A 20835-nucleotide genomic window follows, 5' to 3' on the forward strand; every position below is an offset into this window, starting at 1 on the left:
GATTTAAATGGAAATATGATCCCTTAAAGTGATTTAAAATACAGGTGCTGTGCTGTGCCCACAGTCAGTGTCAGAAATTCACTTTATTTTTCCTGCTCTTAGCTCAGTTTCACTGAAAAGACTCTGCAGCCCCTTGGGTTGGATCTTTTATTGTAAAATATTTCTTTGCACGGGAATTCCTGCGTTTATTTCCTTTGGTGAGGAGGGTGTTTTACAGGAAATGTTGGAGTCATTAATTGTGACTGTCGCTCATTAATTCAGTGCTGTCATCTCTGGGTTTCTGACCTTTAAGATCCTCATGGGACTGCTGGAGTTTTACCTTCCCAAAGCATTTTTAGGGAATATTTTCACCCAAGTATTTTAATGCAGAATTATTATTTTTTTTTAATAATTAGTTTATTTTAATGCAGAATATTTAGGGAAGGTTATCTCCCAGCTTGCCCAGCTGTGAGGGACAGTAAACAGCTCCACCAGACCTCACATTATCCTCGTGGAAACGTCATCATATTACCATTAATAATACTAATTTTTAATAATAGACAGTAATATATAATAAAGCAATATAAACCAACGATATTATTCTTATTTACCACGATAAACGTAAATGAAGGTTTGTTTGCTTTAAGGATTTAACCCTGAACACTTTTAGCTATTGGAATAGGTATTGGCATTTATTATTATAGTTATTATTATTATAAATAGGTATTTATGTCAGGAAACACAACAGAAACGATGTTTGGGGATCGTTTTTGGCGGAAAAGGGGACGGGGAAGGCGGGAACATCCTGAGGGAGGCTGGAGCGGGAGCGCGGGGCTGCGGCGCCCGGGCCGGGAGAGAACGCGGTGAGGGCCCGGTGCCGTTCCCGGTGCCTGTCCCGGTGCTGGTTCCGTTCCCGGTGCTGTTCCCGGTTCCATTCCCGGTTCCACTCCCGGTTCCATTCCCAATGCCGCTCCCGGCCCCTCCCGCGCTGCCGGCGCCGCCTCAATCTTGTCCCCCCCGCGCCACCGTCGGCGGGTGAGGGGTCAGGGCTGCGGCCCGGAAGCGGCGGCGGAGGCGGGGCCCGGTGCCGGGGCCTGTCCGTGTGTCCGGCCCGGGGCTGCCCGGGGAGCGGCCTCTCCCCCCGCTGCCCGTCCGCCCGTGCCCGCAGCCCCGGCAGGGCAGGACGATGGTGCAGAGCCCGCCCGCACGGCAGCGCCGCCGCCTCTGAGCCCCGCCCGGCCCGGGGGCCCGAGCCCCGCCGCGGACGCCGGTAAGGAGCGGACGGGGGCGGCTCTGCGGCCCGGCCTGCCGGGGGATGGGGCAGCCGTGAGGCCGCCCCGGGGCTGGGAGCAGCGCGGGGAGCACCGGGAGAGCCCCCGGGGAGCCTCGGGCCGCGGCACCGCCGCGCTGCCCCCGAGCGCCGGGTCCCGGCTGGGCTCGGGGCGCTTTGCCTCTGCTGCGGGGTCGTAGCCTCGGGGTTTTTTTGTGATTTACCTATAAGAATTACGTTGGGAAAGGTCGTCAGCTTGAAGTTTGTATGCGTGGCGTCGTAGCGGGGTTAAAAAAAAAAAAAAAAAAAAAAAAAAAACAGTGAAAAATAGCAATTTCTGTAGCACTAAAAATAATTGTGTTTCAAAGTAGCCTCTGAACGGAGGTTCCTGCGCTCGGCTGTTTTTGTGTGCTTGTTTTGGGATGTTTTCCCCAATATTTTATACACCCATATTTCATGCTCTTTCACTCTTTAGGGGGGGTTTAACTTGACTAACGATCTCATGATGGTTTTAATGCTAAAATTCCTGGTGCATCATGCCTGGAACATGGCTGCTCCATCTCTGCCGGTACATCCAAAGCGTGGATCCGAATCCCCCTGGGAAAAAAACCCATTACAGCACGGCTGGGATTTTATTTTTCCCTTTGTTTGCTCTTTAGGGTTGGTCTTTGGGGAAGTTTATTTCCGGGATTAGCTCTGGAGGGGGAATTACTGCCCTGGCAGACAAACGTGGAGCGCAGAGAAGGATTCATTAATTAGGGTTTGCTCTCCACATCCTCGCTGAACTTCCCCGAAGTTTGGCCGCTGGAACAGCGTGGTGGGGAAGAAAACCCAAGCCTGGCAGTTGTGGTAAATGATGATTGCGGTTTTTTTTTTCTGAGGGCTGAGTTGCAGGAAACACTCCCCGGTGAATCCCTGTGCCCCTGGGCAGGACACAGCGGCTCGGGTTTCACCGGGGAGCTGCTGCCCTGCACCTGCCCGTGCCCGGGAATAATCCCGGTGCCCGCGGTCCAGCTCCTGCTCAGCAGGTGTGCACAGACTGAGAGAACTTCTGTGGCAGCCCGAGCACGGCTAATACTGAACTGAGCCTGGAAATCGCTCCCGGAGCCCGGCCCATCAGGCAGGATTAAGCCCTGGGTAGCTCTGTTACCTGCCCTGATTTGAGGAGTGGCTCTGCTGGAATGTCATTCTTCTTTTCCACTTGAAAGACAAGAGCTTGAAAGGCCACCTGAGAAAACAAAATCGTCCCTGTGCTCTGAGAGTGCCCAGCTGAGGGCAGGGGACAAACAGAGCTGGGTGTCCTTTGTCAGCTGGGGACAGAGGGACAGAGCCTGGCACATCCAGACCCCTCCTGGAGCACCCCTGAGCTCCTCCTGCGGGTCTGGCAGCTGGGATCTTCTTCCTTTTTATTAAATAACAGCACAGGCTTTGTAGAAATGAAGCTGGTTTAGCAATCTAGCCCTAAACTATTCACGAAACTCGCTGGTATCAGGATTGAGTTGCTCTTCCCAAACCTCCCCTTACCCAAAGCGTGGCTGGGTGGGAATTAATTTCCTTTCCAAGACTGTCCTGACCTGTGAATAAAGCAGGTTCCCAGGGCTCAGAAGTCCCAGGTTTTGTTTTGGGTGAAAACCTGTGTGTGTGCTGGCATTTGGGGGTTTGTTAATCTGTAAAAGGGAGAGTGAACTCACCAGCTGGGGCTGAGCAAGCTGAGGTGCTGTTTGCTTTGAGCAGTGGGGGTGAAGCACACAGACGTGAGAATATTCCAGCCGTGGCTTTGATATCTCAGCTGTGTCCCAGCTCCCTCATTTCAGATGGTTTTGCTGCTGTTTCTATTTCCATCAGTGGCCACTGGCTGTTTTGCTGCTTCTCTCCCTTCTTTCCACACCCAAACTCTGAATTTGCCATTCCCCAAAGCTGCCATTTCCTCAGCTTGTCAGTCATTTCTCTGCTTGTGATTCAAGCTGTGTATCTGTCTGCATCCCTGTCTCCTCACAGTTCTCATTGCAGACTGAAGAGCCTTTTCCTGGCATTTCTCTGCACTTTCACTGCTCAATTTGGTCCCACATTCCTTACTGAGTAGCTTTAATGAAGTCAGCAATTAACCCTGAACTGGTCATTCAACCAGTTTGTGATTATTGGAGAGTTACTGAGAATTTTCACACCTCTTCAGTAAAGCCATCCTGTATTTTTTGATTTCTAGTGGATCTTTAAAGGTCCTGTAAAATGGAATAATTTTACTTTTCCTTTCCCCTCCGAGGTTCTCATGCTAAGCAGCAGTAACCAGACTAGCATTTTTAATACAAATTCAAAGTCCTTCATCTGTTATTGTGTGTTTTATTGCAGTCTGGGTGATTTGGGTTATGGTAACTCACGTTGGAAGTCATGACTTGGACCTGGAAAAGCTGGAAGGTTTAAAAATGCCCATGAGCTCTTTTAGATGGAAGGGGATTCATTCCCATGGCACAGGCTCTTGGCAGACAGAGATGCCTGTTTCAAGTTTGGCACCAAAATGTCTGATTTTCTACCAGAGGTTGAGTTCATTTTGATTTTACAGCTGGGTATGTTTTAAATTATGTTTTTCACTTCTAACAAAAGTCAGAATTCAGGGTTCATTGAACCAGGAGAAAAAAAGCTTCCTCACTCTATTGCTTCCTGACTTTTAACTTTCCTTGCCTTTTCTCATTCATCATTTTTAAGAACTGAGAACATATAAAAAATACTTGGAACTTGTTTGGATTTGTCTGTTTCTGCACGAATTTTTCTTCCAGTGGGAAATGGAAATCAACTTTGCTGTCCCCAGAGTATCAGCTGGCACAAAGTTCAGGTGCTTGTGGTGAATCCACCAGACTTTTTGAACAACACAAGTCTGTTGGGAAGGGCTGTCACATACAGATTGAGTAATGTTTGTTTTCCTTTTTATTTTTTACATCATTGACCTTTTTTTTTTTCAAGATTTCTGTCTTTATAGAGAGTTGAAAGTCAGGAATTTGGGTGTTTGAAATTCAGTCCAAATTTGATCTTTAAAATTTTCTGTCGCTCACCAAATTACTTCCCTTCCTTGGCTTTGTTTCACGGGCAGACCTGAAATGTTTGCTGTTGGTGCCCCTCTTGGGGATGTTGAAATTATTAATTAAGCTTTGAAAAGTGTTTTGAGAGCTGAAAAGAAACATTTCATGCATCTCATGCTTCTTTCTATTTGTGCAAGTCCCTGGTTTTTGTTCATATTCTGATCCTGATCCTTGATCAGGATACCAGGAGGAAGGAGTGTCCTTTTCCACATTTCCAGGTGCTGTTCCTCTCCTGCCCTGTGCAGTTCAGATGCAGAGCAATTTTCCTGCCATTTTCAGCTTCCAGTCTCCAGGAAAATATGGAATTTTTTTTATCAGTAAACATATTTGTGGATAAAATAGCTCAGCAAACTGATAAGCCACTTCTGGCTGGAGCCAATTCCCCTTATCTCCCACTGGAGCAGATGTGTTTGTGCACATCTGCTGATCTTGGGGTTGATTGGGTTGGATTCAAGGACCCAAGGTGATGTTTTTGTGAAGTTTCCTCCTCCACACGCCCTGATTGCTTCCCTCCCTTGTGCTGAGGAGAAACCTGCTGGCATTTCCTAGGAGTTGTTGGTTTTGATTTCTTTTGTTCACGCTGGAGGAGGGGAGGAGGCTCAGCTGGACAGGGTAGTGCTGTGCCCTGGGGGATTCCTCCAGGATGAATTCCTGCCCTGCTGCTGCTCCTGGGGAAGGTTTTAGGCTGTGCAATTTCATCCCACTTCCTAAAAAAGATGAGCTGAAGCTGCTGCAGATCCTGACACCTCTATTTTCCCCAGATGTCAGGATGGTGGAGTTACTCTTCCTTACACTTGGTCTTGAACCTCATCAGGTTGTCTCAGAGCCACCTCTCCAGCCTGTCCAGATCCTTCCCACACAGCTTGGTGTCACTGCCAAGCTGTCCCCGTGTCCCTGTCACCCTCAAAGATACTGAACAGCACCAGCCCCACCAGCAGCCCCAGCTCATACAACTCTGATTTTCCTTTTGCTTTATTTTCACTCTTAGACATCAAATTTGAAGAGAAAAATCCAAATGAAAGATGATTTTGGTACCTGCTGCTGTTTACTGTTGTTAAAGGTGTTTGAGGTGAACACCACTGCTTTGTTTGCATTTATTTATGGCTGCTTTCCCATGGTCTGTTTGATTTGTATTTGTAAATATTCCTTTGGCACACGACATAATTTTCATTTAAAGTGGTTAACCCTGAGCTGACCCATTTCCTAACCCCTTTGCACTCCTTGTAGTGGGGCACCTTTGAAAATACAATTGATTTAATTTTTTTGAGCTGCACAGCTCAATTTAAACACTGTCCTGTGCAATGAGATCTTGAGAATGGAAAAACTTGTGAGATCCTAAAGGAGAGGTGCTGGGAGAGGCACTGCTGCCTCCTGCCCTTTTCCTCTTTAGGATATCTCAGTGGTGATTTTACATTTAAACCCCTCCTCTAGATTGCACAACAAGAAGGGGAAATATCTGTGAGGAAATTCCATCATTTTAAGCTTTCTAGTGGCTGGGTGGTAGTTGACATTATTGACAAAAATGTCAAATTACTTTGATCTCTTTAAAATTAATGTTTGGTTTTGGTTTCTTTTCACTTTGCTAACTGCAGTTTTGCTTATCAATACCTGCCTTAGTGCAGCATATGGGTTTTTTATTGTTCTTAGGAATTCAGCTCCTTTGATATTAAGCCTCCAAATGGGAATTTAATACTTCAGCTGTGACTCATTGCATTGACTTTTTGGTCTTTGCAATAGACTTCAAGATTTTCCTTGTTTGCAATTTAGCCTTGAAAAACTCATCAGTCTATTTCAGCAGCTTCCTTTTCCACACTCTTTCATACACAAATAAAGAGGAATTCACAATGCTGCTCCTTTGAGGTTGCTTTCAGGAGCTGTTTTGGAGGAAATCTCCCCACACTGTAGAATATTTTCTTGCTTTTGAGTTGGCTGCTCAATTCTGTGTTTGTCTGGCACTCTGACAGATTAAACTGTTGTATTTTCCCCCCTTTACCATTTTAATCTTTTTCCCTGCCTGGGTTTGTAGATGCTGATTTAAGAGCACAACATCTCCAGGGTTTCCAGGCGAGTTCCAGCAGCTGTAACTCCTGCTGAACATCCCTCACTACCCAGCAATTACCTTGGAGCTGCTGGCCAATGTTCCAGCCTGGCAGTTTTCATTCTTGAGCTCCTTGTTTAGTCTGACTGGGGAGATTTTTATTGCACCAAGTATTAAAAGGCTTTGCTGGAGTGGAGAGAGGCAGCAGCAGTCATTAGAGCCACTCACTAAATTATTCATTTGGCTAAAAAGTGAAATCTGATCTTGCTTGCCTGACCTGCCAGGAGGTAAAAGCATTGTTTTGGTTTGGTTTGTTGGGTTTTTTTTAACTCTGTGAACAAGAAATAGAAGTTTAAATTATATTCTTGAAGTTACTCATTTACACAGAGGAGGAAGTTAGTTACTAGAGCTGGCAGAAGAGTTGTGATGCAATGTGATTCTAACAGAGAGGAGTTTAAGGAAGCCTGAAAATCCACAGTCACTTTGATGTAATGCACTGATCTGGATCACAAATTCCGTGACAATTAAAGTTATTTAAGTACTTTGATTAAAAAATCATTAATTCTTCAGGCAAGAGCATGGAAACATTCATCCTTCTGCTTTCCCCCATTGCTATTTTCATGTCAGCTCCAGTATTGAAATCCACAGTTGTTCCCTTTGCCCTCCCAAAAGCACATTACTCCTCGGAAATTGCAGCTTATGGCATTTTCTAATTGCTTTCAAAGCCAGTGAGTTACGGCAGCATATTAAACAACTGGCACTCAAAAGCTGGTGATCTCTTACATAAAAATATTAGCCCAAATATTTCCCTGTGTAGGATTTCCAGCACATCCCGGGTTTTTTTATGGCTGGTTTAGACCCTGTGGCAAACAAATTCTAATGGAGCCGTTGGAAACCCCTTTAAAAAAGGAATGCCAGCCCTGGATGTGCTGTGGGTGGCACTCAGCCCTGGTTAAAAGCTGCAGTAAACTCTGCATCTGTGCTATTTCCTAAAGGAAATTCAGGAGGGGACACTGCCTACAACTCTGCTTTTCGTTTAGGTTTTGATCTCCTTCAGTCTCCCCATGTGTCTCCCACTTTTCCAGAAGGAGTGTTTGGGATTTTGCTTCTGGATGGAGCGTTTGGGGTTTTTAACTCGGGCTCTTTTAAGGAATTTGCTGCCAGGGACAAGATAGGCAGAACGAGCAGAAGGGCGGATCACTCCCAGCATGATCCCTGCCAGCCCCAGCTCTCCCTTCCCTGTCCCTGCTGCCTTCTGCCACCTTCCCTGGCCTGCCTGGCTGTGCCACAGCTGCTCTGGGACAAAGTTCTGGTAAGGTGCACATTTCTCATCACCTTTTCTTCCCCTCTCACCCCTCTCCTTTCCCTGCTTTTCACCCTGGGTTTGTAGAGATGTTCGCAGCACCTGCATCTCACTGAGAAAAACTTCCTGGGCTTTGCAGGGTGGATGGGAAGGGGTTGATGGTGCAAAATAATAAAGCCAGGGTGAGATCTTGAGCTCTGGAGAGCTCTGTCTCAGCAGGGTTCAGGCAGGAGGGCGAGTGGGGAGTCAGCAGGCACAGCTCAGGGCTGTGTTGTTGGCACTGTACCTGTGTCTCTTCTCCCCGAGCTGGGATTTCTCCTCTCTGGGACACTTCTGCAGGTTCTGTCAATATTTCTTCTGCTAACAGGAACTGCTGAAGCATTCCTACCAGTAAAATCCTGAGTATACACAAGGAAGTTGGGATCATTGTACTCTGTGGGCTCTGAAAAGGGCTTTGTCTGCCTGCTTGTCCTTTACCCTTCCTTTGTTTTCTCTTAAATCAATAGATCACATCACAGATCCCTCCCTGCCTTGCCCTGTGCCTCTCTCCTCCTCTGAGCTGCCACTTTTCAGCCCTGCTACACCTGGATTGTAAATGACAATGGTGGGAGTCAGTGGGAATCACCCCGAGCTGCAGGAGCAGTCCCTGCCTTAATTAAATGTTATCAGATCTCCATGGATGTTCCAACTTTAACCCTTGCAGTACAGAATTGTTTTTGCCTTTCCCTCAGAATTTTGGAGATCAGCAGCACATTGCTAGGAGCAGCTCCTGCCTTGGTGGTTTAGTTGGGGTTAAAAGCCTTTTCAGCCAGGGTTTTAGGCAGGACAAAGATAAAGGTTGGCTTGGAGTTCTTCCTTGCAGAGCTCCTGAAGGAGATGTCACAAGGCAGCCCTTTAACACCTGGCTGTTTGCTTTTCCCTGGGCGTGGAGATGGGGAAGCTGATACAAGAATTTGGGTCTTTTGGCTCTGCAGATAAAAATTCAGGAGGAGAATCAGACAAAATATTTTATCTGGGGCAAAAATTAATGACTTGGGACATTTCCTCAGCTTGTAAGGAAGCATAGCTTCCCTGGCTATGCTTACAGACAGAACAAAAAGTTCCAGATCCTGCAAGAATTAAATAAAGACCAGGAGTCTTCACCTTAATGCAGTTTTTTTGGTGTTTCTGCACATGGGATTCTTGGTGCAAAAGCCTTAAATAATGTGGGGCTATTTCTCAGATCCTGCTTTGAAAATAGAGGCACTTGGGGTAGGGTAAAGAGGGATCCTTAAGGCTCCAGCCTTGGTTTTCAAAGGATGTGCAAAGTTTGATTTGTACCTTGCTCATCCAGACATTGCTGGCATTAAACTGTAGCAGTGATACCCTGCCTGGGGAAAGGCAAGAACTGGCTTTATTACCTATCAGAGATTCTGGGCTGTGCTGGAAGCCCTCATTCCTTACCACCTGTTCCCAGCTGGCAGTTTGAGCCCTGGGAAGGTGATGTGGAGCCTGTTCTGATCACTGCTGTATTTCAGGCACACGCTCTGTGCTCGGTGAACAGCCACGGAATCCAGTCTCCATTCTGGGTAACAAACCCATTTCTCTCTTTCTGTCTGCTGGGATCCACCACCCCCCAGCTGTAGCACACAGTCCAGTGACTCTGTTGGAACACTCTTTCCCCTCAGGTGAACAATCAGAATAATGTTCTACATAAACCTCTTGGAGAACCTGAAGGTTTATATCAGCAGCCGCCCTCCGCTCGTGGTCTTTATGATCAGCGTGAGCGCCATGGCCATCGCCTTCCTGACACTGGGCTACTTCTTCAAAATCAAGGAGATCAAATCCCCAGAAATGACAGAGGTACGTGCAGAAATGATATTCATTTGGAAAACATGCCTGAAGTTAATTGTTTTCCCCTCCTAAAGGGCACAGAGTTGTGTGGGAGTGTCTCCATTTTACTTTCAGAAGGGCTGTTGGGCTGAGTGTTTGTTAGTTGTTCTATGTCAGTGATGAGGCCAAATCATCTGTCATGGATCTTCCCTGCTGTGGCTAGGAACCTTTCAGTTTGTTATTTAGGTGTTATTCAGTTTGTTTATTTAGCTGGTTTGGGGAACTTCTTCCCTCAGCACTGTCCTGTAGTGAGGGAAGCCTGAGCAGAAACCGCTCACCCTGGAGCGTGGTGAGGAGCTTGGAACACAAGTCCTGTGAGGAAAGACTGAGGGAGCTGGGGGTGTTTAACCTGGAGAAAAGGAGACTCAGAGTGACCTTATCACTCTACAACTCCCTCAAAGGTGGCTGTGCTCAGGTGGGGTTGGTCTCTTTCTCCAGGCAGCACTGACAGCACCAGAGGACACAGTCTCAAGCTGCACCAAGGGAAATAGAGGTTGGATATTTGGAAAAAGTTTTTTACAGAAAGAGTGATAAAGTTCCGGAATGTTCTGCCTGGGGAGGTGGTGCAGTCACCATCCCTGGGTGTGTTTAACAAAGCCTGGACGTGGCACTGGGTGCCAGGCTTTAGTTGAGGTGTTGGGGCTGGGTTGGACTCGATGATCTTAAAGGTCTCTTCCAACCCAGTGATTCTGTGAACAGACAGACTGAGTTTCCTTTCTAGCTCAGGAGGGAGCTGGGACTGAACCCCTCTGACTTCTACAAACAACTTTGCTGTTGTTGAGCCAGCCCTGCTGGTGTTTGTGTTGCTCTGTGAGCCGTGTGATTTTTGTTCAATGGCCTGGAACTGGGCAGGATGGGACCGAGCGAGGCGTGAGCTCCCTCAGGGGCTTGAAATCTCCTCTCTTGTTTTAAGGACTGGAATACTTTCCTGCTGAGGTTTAATGATTTGGACTTCTGTATATCTGAGAATGAAACCTTGAAGCACCTCCTGAACGACACCACAACTCCAGAGAGCACCGTGACCAGCGGGCAGGCCAGGTCCTCCACGCAGTCCCCACAGACCCTCGAGGACTCTGGTCCCATCAACATCTCTGTCACCATCACGCTGACCCTGGACCCTCTCAGACCTTTTGGGGGATACTCTCGCAATGTCACACACCTCAGCTCCACAATTTTTGGGCACCAGATTGGACTTTCAGGTAGGCAAGGCTGGACCTTTAAAAATTCAGGTCACAGTTGGCTTTTAGAGGTTTTTTTCTAACCTTTCACGGGGGGATTGGCTTCAAACTGAAACTAAGTAGGTTTAGATTAAGTATTAGGAAGAAATTCTTTATTGTGAGGGTCATGAGTACTCAGAAGCTGTGGCTGCCCCGTCCCTGGGAGTGCCCAAGGCCAGGTTGGACAGGGCTTGAAGCAACCTGGGCTAGTGGAAAGTGTCCCTGCCCCTGGCAAGAGAGTGGAACAAGATCGTTTTTAGAGCCCCCTCCAACTCAAACCATTCTATGATTCCAAATAATTATATGATTTTAATAACTACATAATCAAATAAAAATGTACCAGCTTATTATGGGTGAGATAACTCTTATGCACAGAGCACAGATGTGTTCCCAGATTTATTCTGAGTTTATTCCTGTATGAAGTCCTTCCCTTGTTTGTTAGAGGAACTTTTCCCTGCATTCAGAATGGAAAAGAACCTGCAGGCGTGCCAAGATCAGGCTTGGCAGTTTGAAATGATTAAACCTAATGACAATGGAAGGTCATTTTTAAGCCAGCAAAATTCCAAACAGTGACTCTCTTCAGTTTTGTCTTGATCCATCAAGTCCTCAGCTGACATTTCAAATGTGACATAGATGCAGTAGAGAGTATTAAGTTGCCTAAAAAATTCTAGTTTATCTAAAAAGTATAAATGAATCAGCTTTAATATCACAAACAGCACCAGATAAGATGATTATGGGTTCTGTGGTGTGCAGAGACCAATCTGCTCTCTGGCTGCCTGCCAGAAAGTTTTGACAGGAGTTCATAGAGAATTAATAGAAATTGATAATAGAACCTCACTGTGTTTTAGCTTTCAGCCAGAATTGCATTTGAAGGTCTTCAACCTGTAGAGAGACATTGCCAATAGCTGCAAATGTGCATTACTGGGTTTTCTGTTGTTATTTTGTTGCTGCTTTGAGAGCTACCAAATGCAAGTTCCATTTGCAGCAGCCTGGATTTGTTTTCAGTCTGAATTTCTCCACGTGGAGTTATCATACAGGACTTAATGTGCAGTTCAGTATCTGCTGGCACTTTTTTCTCTACACAAATATCTCCAGTTTGAAAAGTGAGCATCAGAAAAAACAGATGTGGAACAAAGTTCTTAGGAGGAGAAAGGCTTTTCTAATAAAGGTCTGTGAACATGCATGTGTTTCACTTATAAAGAGTTCACTTATAAATTCACTTATAAAGAGTTTTCAAGTTCTGAAAGCAGCCTGATGACCACAGTTCTGAGGTGGGAGAGATTAGAAAGAGCAGCAGCTGGGGGATTTTGTGGTTTGTTCTGGGTTTTAACTTTTCTTTTTGCTCTCTTTGTTGCCTGCAAAGATCCGGGATGACTCCAAAGGGTGATGCTTCCTGCCCTAATCATTTGTGTGTTCTCCTTCTCCCAGCAATTGTTGCTCAGATACTTTTGTGAACCAAACCCCAGCTTTCCTTGTCTCTTTCTCAAAGGCAGAGAATCCCACGAGGAGATAAACATCACCTTCACCCTGCCAGCTGCCTGGAATTCTGATGACTGTGTCCTGCACGGCCACTGCGAGCAGGTCGTGTTCACCACCTGCATGACTGTGACAGCAGCCAGCAACGTGTTCCCAGTCACAGTGTAAGTGCAGCCCTGCCCCAGGGGCTGCTTCCTGCCTCATTCATTCCTCTGACTTGTTAGCTCCTCGTGAAAATTCCTGTTAATCATGGAAATTGTGTCCTTGCACTCCTTCCCCCATGGTGACAAAACCTCTGCTGTCTTAGAGATTTTTTGGCCCGTGCCTGCCTTTCAGCTGTGATTTAAACTTCACTGGGAGCAAGAGAATCCGTGGAAATTTAAGGGATTTACCTCATAACTGAGTTTCAGAGATGAGATTTGACACTGAGGTTCTCACCCTCTTCCCTGCTGAGAGATCAGCACAAGGCAAAGGCTGTTTTGCCTTCACCAAAATATCTTCCCTTTGTCTTCTCTGGATTCCCTGACACTGTTTTCCCTCCAGCCTGGAGAAGCCCAGGCTGTGGGAAGCCTTAGGAAAACCAGTGTTTTTCTAATTAAGCTGTGGGATGTTGGCTTAGTGCAACAACATGCAGTTAAATTCTGATTTTAGCATAGCAATCATGTGGCTTTTGGGGGTTTGTAACTTAAACTTTGGGCTTTTACTGTTGCTTTGGAAGGCCCAAATTAAAACCATGTTTTGAGAAGCAAAGTTGTCCTGGTTGAACATGGAAAATACATTTCAGGGTGCTGATTATTTCTGTTTTCTTGCAGTCAGCCACCACATTGTGTTCCTGAAACCTACAGCAATGCCACTCTGTGGTACAAGATCTTCACCACGGCCAGGGACTCGAACACAAAATATGCCCAGGATTACAACCCCTTCTGGTGTTACAAGGGAGCAATTGGCAAAGTCTACCATGCTTTAAATCCCAAACTAACTGTTATAGTTCCAGATGTAAGTGCTGGGCTGCTCCTCTGGTGTTTTCAGTAAATGCTTAGCTCTGGTTTCATTGGATATGGTTCCTAAAGTTGTCATTTTCGCTGCTGGTTTATTGTGTGGTTTCATTGGATATGGTTCCTAAAGTTGTAATTTTCGCTGCTGGTTTATTGTGTGGTGTGAGGGCTGAGAATGCTCCACCCTAATGGGTTTGATGATCTTCATCCACGTGCCTCACAGCTCTTAATAACCACCATTTACACTTTGAAATCATTTCACAAAAGCCTCTGCCAATATCTGGAAAAATATCCCTAACACAGATCTTTATCACAGGAAGCATTTTGTGCCACAATGAGGAGTCACTCCCATTGCTGTGTAAAGGGGAGAAAGTTGATTAATGAAGTAATTTCTGGGTTGATTTGGTAATTATTGCTTTAATGCCAAGTGCTAAGTCAGTCAGTGGTTCTAATTTGCTTTTCTGTGTGCAGGATGATCGCTCTCTAATAAACCTGCACCTCATGCACACCAGTTACTTCCTCTTTGTGATGGTGATCACAATGTTCTGCTATGCAGTCATTAAAGGCAGACCAAGCAAACTGAGGCAAAGCAACACAGAATTCTGCTCTGAAAAGGTGAGTGTGTGGTAACAAAATCCTGACTCTGATAAGGAAACAGAGAAAAGCTCCTGTTGGGCAGAGGACAGACTGGTTTTTCTTGTCTCTGGAGATGGGGATTTAATTGCCTTTCACTGTGGACAGTGCAGGTAGGGGTTATAAAATCCATACAAGTGCTTTGGAGATCCTCAAAATGAGATTTCTGTCCTCCAGAAATGGATTATTGCAGCTCAGGAAGTGCTGGGCTGTGACTTCTGTGGTAATTCTGGTGTTGCTTGAACTGTTTTGTGTGAAGCAATGAATAGTGGCATTAAATCTTCATTTATTAATTATCTTTTACCACAACAGACTGAAAACCTTGAGTAAAACGTGATATATAATTCTAAGGGTTGTTCATCAGAATTAAGTTAAAAACAAAGCTGTTGAAAGAGTCATTGGTTGTTAATTAAAATTAAGTTAAAAACAGTAACAAAGCTGTTGAAAGAATCAAGCATTACCTTGGGGACCTACAGTTTGCCTGAAGGATTAAATATGAATATATTTAATTGAGGAGTAGGAAGCCAGTGTTGTCACCTTTTGATCTTAATGATATTTTGTAGTTCGAGCTGGTTTGGGATGTTTTTTGTGGGTTTTTTTTTTTTTTGGTTTTGGGTGGTTTGGAACTTTCATTCTATTGATTTTTGCAAAGTACAAAACGCCTTCAGACTCGCTTTGATTTCCTTTCCAAGTCAGACTTTCCAAGCTTGCTTTGAAAAGTCAAGGACAGCTCTGCCAGCTCACAGAGATAAATCATATCACTGTTACAGGATTAAGAATTTGCCTTTAATTAAATATTTTCTCTTCCTTTGTTTATTTTCCCAGGTTGCTTTGTCAGAAGCATAAAACCCCCCTCTCCTCCTGAGAACGACCGAAACCATTGCCTGCTGAACCCAGCCTGGGTCTTAACACTCTGTGAATCCATTACCTTGCAATGTTGGTTTATTCCAACCAAAGACATTTCAAAGTGCCTGTAATTGATTTGTACATATTTATAAAAGCAGAATATCCAGAGTAATTCTGAGCAGATGTGCTTGTCCCGTGGCGTGGTCGGGATCCTCCGGCCCTGCCCTGGGACAGCCCCATGTTGGTGTAGATAACTCCAGTGAAAAGGCTCCACAGAGGCAGAGATTTTTGTCTAGCTGCACCTGGGCAGGTGAAGATGCCTTTGCAAGTGTCTCAAACCAACCAAGAGAAGTTTGGTTTTTTGCCCAGTCTGTACAGTGTGTTTGAACCAAGTATGCACCTTTGATATAATCTGCATTTCCAGAGCCACCAATCTACAACATGAATTCAGTGTGTGTTTGTGTGGCCTAATACTTTATTCCATTTGCTCCTTGCTTGCAAGAAAAGATATCAACGTTTTAGATTTTTTTTTCTCTTTTGGAAGAAAAAAAGAAAAGTACATATTCACATTTTAATAGTGCTGTATTTAGGACAAACTTGTGCTTTTATTCATAGTAAAAAAATTAAGAAGTGAAGTCCCATTTTAAACTGTTACTTACCGAAAAGAAATGTTTGATTTTTTTTTGTTTTGGCTTGGTTTTTTTTTTGTTTTTTTTTGGTTTTTTTTTTTTTTTGTTGGGTTTGTTTTTTGTGGGTTTTTTTTTGGTATTTCATTTGGCTTGCTGAATGCCAGAGAACCAGTCAGCACAGAGACTATCTGGAAAACTTTTCCACTTGGCCTCCCATCCCCAGCCCTCCAGCCAGGATTGTGTGTCTCTGCTGCAGAGCAGCTGTCTGTACACTTGTTTTCCCTTTTTTTTTTTTTTTTTTTCTTTTCTTTCTAGAAAGTGAAACTTAATAAAAAGATGGATTGTGTTAACAGCCTGCTGGGGCTCTGCACAGCCTTGGGCAAGTGCAAAGAGTGAAAGGAAAACAGATCCCAGAGTCTGGGACTGTGCCTGCAGCTCTGAGGGGCAGCTGCCACTGGCACTGCTGAGCTCTGGCCCATTAAATTCATTAAATTGCCATTTTCTGCTGTCCACTCAGGGGAAAATGGCCACAAAAGTGGGGCTCTTGTGAGGAAGGTCAAAGAATCCACCCAGTGAAACCCCTTCTGTTCTCTGTGTCCATTCTTCAGTCAGAGATTTGATTCTGTGCATCTCTCCATTCTGCCTTTTGCTGGTTTTTCTTCCTGGTTCCTTGAGCAGCCTCCTTAATTTCAAGGTTCAGGCTCTTCCTGCAGACATTTCCACCACTGCTTTTAAATCTCACTGGTTGCCTTAATTGACTTTTTACTTTTCTCCCAGGTTTCATTCATTCATTCATTCATTCATTCCTCCCCACAGGCTTTTTTTCCCTCCTCCTTTTGCTCCAAACTCCACAGAAGAAAAAAGCCAAGTGAGAATCTCATAGTCTCAGTGATGCTGGCAGAAAATTCCCAGTTTATTCCCTCCAGACACCACTCCTGGTCTGTGTGTGTTGGGACTTCAGTAAGTTCACGAGTGTTAAGGGTGTTTGAGCAGTCACAGTTTCCTTCAGAACACGTTTCCTCCCACAATTTCAGTTCCCCACGTGGGATTACCTGACATATTTTCCTCCAGGGAATGTTAAGGCAAAGCTTTAGAGATGGCCTGGTTTGAAGTTTAGGGATAAAAAGTTTTCTCCTGATGCTGCTGTGGGCTGCTGCTGCTTCCCAGGGGAGTGAAACAGGCCCAGAGCTTCTCCTGAGCTGTTCCTAAATCCCAGCCTGAGCTGTTCCTAAATCACACAAGCCCAGCCTTCTGTGCTAATCCTCACTCCAGGAGTTGCCTCCGAGGGTGGCTTGATCTGGGGACCAAAGGCAGGAATAGGAGATGGATTGGGAGAAGGGAATCTTGGAAATACCCAAAAACCACCCAACGTCACCTGGCTCCTTCAGGAAAGCAAAGCAGATCCTTTCTCCTTCAGCAAATTCTGACCTCAAACATCCCAGCTGGAATTTGGGCTGTCAGGGGAACCATTGGGGAATGAAAGGAGCCTGCTTGGCAACTTCTCCCCCACTTTCTGCACCCCCCAGGGATTAAAGATTGTCACCCACAGATGCAAAAGGGAAAACGTTGGAGAGTTGGATTTTTTGGCCTCAGTTCATCCTTCTGCCCCCTGCACTGCAGCAGGGAGGTGCAGGGTGTCCCAGCAGGCCAAAGTGCTGGAATGCTGAGGAATATTGGATTGTTCCCAGGCGATGTACAAAGTTAAATGCAGCCAAACAGAAGAGTTAAAACTTAAAGTTCAGATCATATTGATCTTTCCTTTTTTTGTTTTCTTTTTTCTTTTTAACTATGACTTGAATCAGTTTTGATTCTATTTGTACGTGTTTTCTTGTTCTTAGAAAGCTGCCATTTTCTTTCTTTCTTTTTTTTTTTCTTTTTTTTTTTTTTTTTGCATTTTCTTTGGCATTACATAGAAAATCTGAGCCTTGGTTTCAACCCTCTGCAGGTGATTGTAGGGTTTGAGATGGCTGTTTTTTGTTTTGTTTTGTTCTTACATTTCACTTGTCTTGTTGCATGATGGTTAATAGCTGATTTGGAAATGACATTTCTCTCCTAGATTAATTTTTGTGTTTGTAAGATGTGCATATTGCTTTGCAGAATAAAAACTATGAAGTTTATCCTTGCTGTCTTTATTTCCCCAGCCTGGTGGCTGCAGAGGTTTCATAAATCAACCAAAATTATCTGGAGCACAGGAGGAAATCAGGGGAAAATCTGCAGCAAAATGAAATTGAATTTGGGTTGTAAATTCTCTTTTTCCCTCCAGCACTCATCAAAACCTTGCTGGTGATGAATTGGCTGGCAGGGAGAAAATCAATCTGAAGGCAGCAGCCTCTGTTTCTGTTTAACTCCTGGGACTTGTTTGTCACCAAAACTGGGATTCCTGAGCCCCAGCCCTGTCCTGGGAGGTGCTCAGGAGCTGCACACACACACAAAGGATCCATTGTGGGTCCTTTCTCTCAGCTTTTGCCAAATTTTTGGGTGCAGTCTGAGGCCTGACCTTGAGTGTCTGTGAGCCTGGGCTGGGAGGAGCTCAGCGAGCAGGACAAGGGTTTGGATGTTGCTGCAGCCCCGAGCTGAGCTGTCCCTGTCCCCCAGAGCCCTGCAGGGGCTCTGCACAGCTCCAGTCCCTCGCTGTGCCTTGTCCTGGGCTGGGACAGCCTGGCTTGTGCTTCTCCTTTTCAAAGGCTTTTTACAGCTCTGCTGTGACTTCTACTGAGAGCTAAAAACTGGATTATCCCAGCTGCTCCAGGCTCTGTCCTGCCCTGCAAGGCTTCCTGGCAGAACCAATATTCCCTTTTATTTACCTTTTGAAGATGTTTCTTTACAGGATGTTCAAGAAACTGTTGGGATCTAAGCATAGATTTCCCTGGGCTGCCTTTTTTTTTTTTTTTTTTTTTTTTTTTTTTTTTTTTTTTGGCTCCTTGCAACAGGATTCAGGAACCTCAATGGAATAAATAGCAATAAGATTCAACCTGTAGTGACAGAAAGAGTAAGGCAAGGCAGAGAGCAGCTTTTAAAAATGTTTGTGAATTTAAAAAATGTCACATTTCCGTGTCATTAGTGTTTTGAAAGGATCCCTGCTGGTGATATTCCAGCAAGAAGGGGATTTATAGTGAAGAGGGTGGTAAAACATTCCCTGTGGGAATGATTTTAATTATCATGGGATAATCACACCATGGATTTGTTTTTTTAGTGGGAAAAGGATGAGAGCCCAGGAGCAGCTCAGGTGAGGTGAGGGACTGAAAAACAGGGGTGTCCTTGGACCCTGCATGAACAAAATTGTCACCTAGAAGGGACAAATGGCTAAAAAAGGTGATTTGGGGGGGTAAGGGTTTGCCGTGGGGCTCAGAGCAATGGATGTGCCCCTAAATTTGATCCTCGCCCTCCTGAAAGCCTGGTTGTGTTCCTTAAAGCTCAGGGAATGGGGGAAAACAGCTTAAAAATGCACATTTCCAAAAGGAAACCCTCTGTGAGATCCCAGGCAATGCAGGGACCTGAAAGTGCCTGGAAATGAGGAGAAACCAAACGTGGATCTGGGTCAGGGGGAGAAGCCTGGAATTCCTGCAGGGAAAGGATTTGTAGGATGAGGTAAACTGAGGCATGTCAGTGGGAAAGGGGGAGCCGTGCCCTGAGGGGACTCGGGGCTGGATCCCAGAGAATGGAGGGGCTGGAGGAGAAATCCAGAGGGGCCTCGGGGGTGTGGAGTGGGGAGGATGGAGGGGCTTGGAACAGGAATTCCTGAGAGGAGAGGGGCTGGAAGGAGGATCCCTGTGCATGGAGGGTCTGGAATCCCGCAGCAGCGGATCCCTGCAGACACGGGGGCTGTGGGGAGATCCTGGAGGGAGGATCCGCTGAGGATGGAGGGGCTGGAGAATCCCTGAGAGGGAATCCCTTGGGGCTGAGGGTGTGGAGGGGAAATCCGGGGGTGGGGATTCCTGAGAATGGAGGGGGTGGAGGGGGATCTCGGAGCGGGAATTCCTGAGGGGGATCCCTGAGGATGTAGGGGCTGGAAAGAGAACCCTGATTGGGGAGTGCTGAGGATGGAGGGGATGGAGAGAGATCCTGGAGCGGGGATTCCTGAGGGGGATCCCTGAGGATGGAGGCGGATCCTGGAGCGGGGATCCTGGCGGACAAGGGGTCCGGAGGGGGTCCGTAATCGGGTGTCCCTGTGCGGGTGTCCCCGCTCGGTGTCCCCGCTCGGTGTCCCCGCTCGGTGTCCCCGCTCGGGTGTTCCCGGTGTCCCTGCTCGGTGTCCCTGCGCGGGTGTCCCTGTGCGGGTATTCCCGGTGTCCCCGCTCGGGTGTTCCCGGTGTCCCTGCTCGGTGTCCCCGCCCGGTGTCCCTGTGCGGGTGTTCCCGGTGTCCCCGCTCGGGTGTTCCCGGTGTCCCTGCTCGGTGTCCCTGCTCGGGTGTCCCTGTGCGGGTGTTCCCGGTGTCCCCGCTCGGGTGTTCCCGGTGTCCCCGCCGGACACCGCTGGGTGGCGGCACGAGCCCGTCCTTTCCCAGGGCCGGATCCGTTTCGGCGGGGATGGAGAATTGCTGGAACCGCAGCGTTCTCCCATCCCGGCGTTCCCCAGGGCTCTCTCGCTCCGGGTGATGTCTGGGTTTGGCAGCGCCCGGGTTCTGTGCACTGAGCGCAGGTGTGGGAGTGAAAACCGGGATTTTTCCTGGGAGATGTCCCAGTGGGAGAGGCACTCCCGGTTCACCTGCGGGTTCAGGGGATCAGGAGCGCGGCCGTGCTGCTCCTCCCGCATCCCTGCTCCCCACCGTGCCCCCGACAGCCTCCAAGCACAGCTGGTCACCAAAACACTCCCTGATAAAATTCCTTGTCCTTTCATTCCCATCTGTATTCCCAATAAACAACAAACCCAGCCCTAGCACTCCAGAGGTGACCCCAGAGCAGCATCCCAAGCCACGGATGAACTCTTAATTACAAATATTGCACATCTGCAGCTGCCTGGTGAAAGTCTGGGGAATGAGGTTGTTTTCCCCAGGTCTTGCTTCCAGGCAGGGAAAGGGAAGAGCAGGAAACTTGTAAGGAATAAATTTGGTTTGTGGATCCTCCCTTGAAAACCCAGCCTGGGGAGCACAAAGGTCAAAGCAATCAGACAAAACTTTTCCTGCCATCGATTAAAGGAGGAATTCCAGAGGATTTGCTTTTCTCTGTTGTGACAACCGTGAGGCTCAGCCCCCAGGTCTGGTGCTGGTTCTGGCTGCCAAGCACAGGGTCTGCCTTAATTCAGAATTAATATCAGCAGCTATATTGGGGTAGAAAGGTGCTGGTTTCACGATGGTGGCTCAGATCCCTGCTGGCAGCAAGACTTCTCCTGACCAGAACCCAGCTCAGGTGCCCAACATTGCCCTGAAGGCAACGAGAATTAATTCTTCTTTGGGAGATTTGAGCTTCCTCACCCCTCTGCCTTTATTTAAAGCCACAATCCCCGCGGTTCCCGGCCGTGATGGACGCGGGAATTCCTCTCCTCTCCTTCCTCTCCCTTCGCTTTGGA

The 20835-nt window shown here is 46.6% G+C and overlaps 1 protein-coding gene across 2 annotated transcripts; it reads left to right on the forward strand.

Moving 5' to 3' along the window:
- Positions 1–77: 77 nt before the first annotated feature.
- On the forward strand, positions 78–17446 carry TMEM248 (transmembrane protein 248). 2 transcript variants are annotated; one of them, XM_053995727.1, is made up of 7 exons: positions 78–1249; positions 9329–9503; positions 10447–10732; positions 12240–12390; positions 13039–13222; positions 13693–13836; positions 14680–17446. In XM_053995727.1, exons 2-7 carry the CDS (start codon positions 9345–9347, stop codon positions 14698–14700), a joined length of 945 nt encoding a protein of 314 aa, XP_053851702.1. In that variant the 5' UTR covers positions 78–1249; positions 9329–9344; the 3' UTR covers positions 14701–17446. The 2 variants fall into 2 exon arrangements, with proteins under 2 accessions (XP_053851702.1, XP_053851703.1); XM_053995728.1 differs by lacking the exon at positions 78–1249 and adding an exon at positions 9174–9229.
- Positions 17447–20835: the final 3389 nt, after the last annotated feature.

This window comes from Vidua macroura, chromosome 20 (genome assembly GCF_024509145.1).
Source record: "Vidua macroura isolate BioBank_ID:100142 chromosome 20, ASM2450914v1, whole genome shotgun sequence".
Taxonomy (NCBI): domain Eukaryota; kingdom Metazoa; phylum Chordata; class Aves; order Passeriformes; family Viduidae; genus Vidua; species Vidua macroura.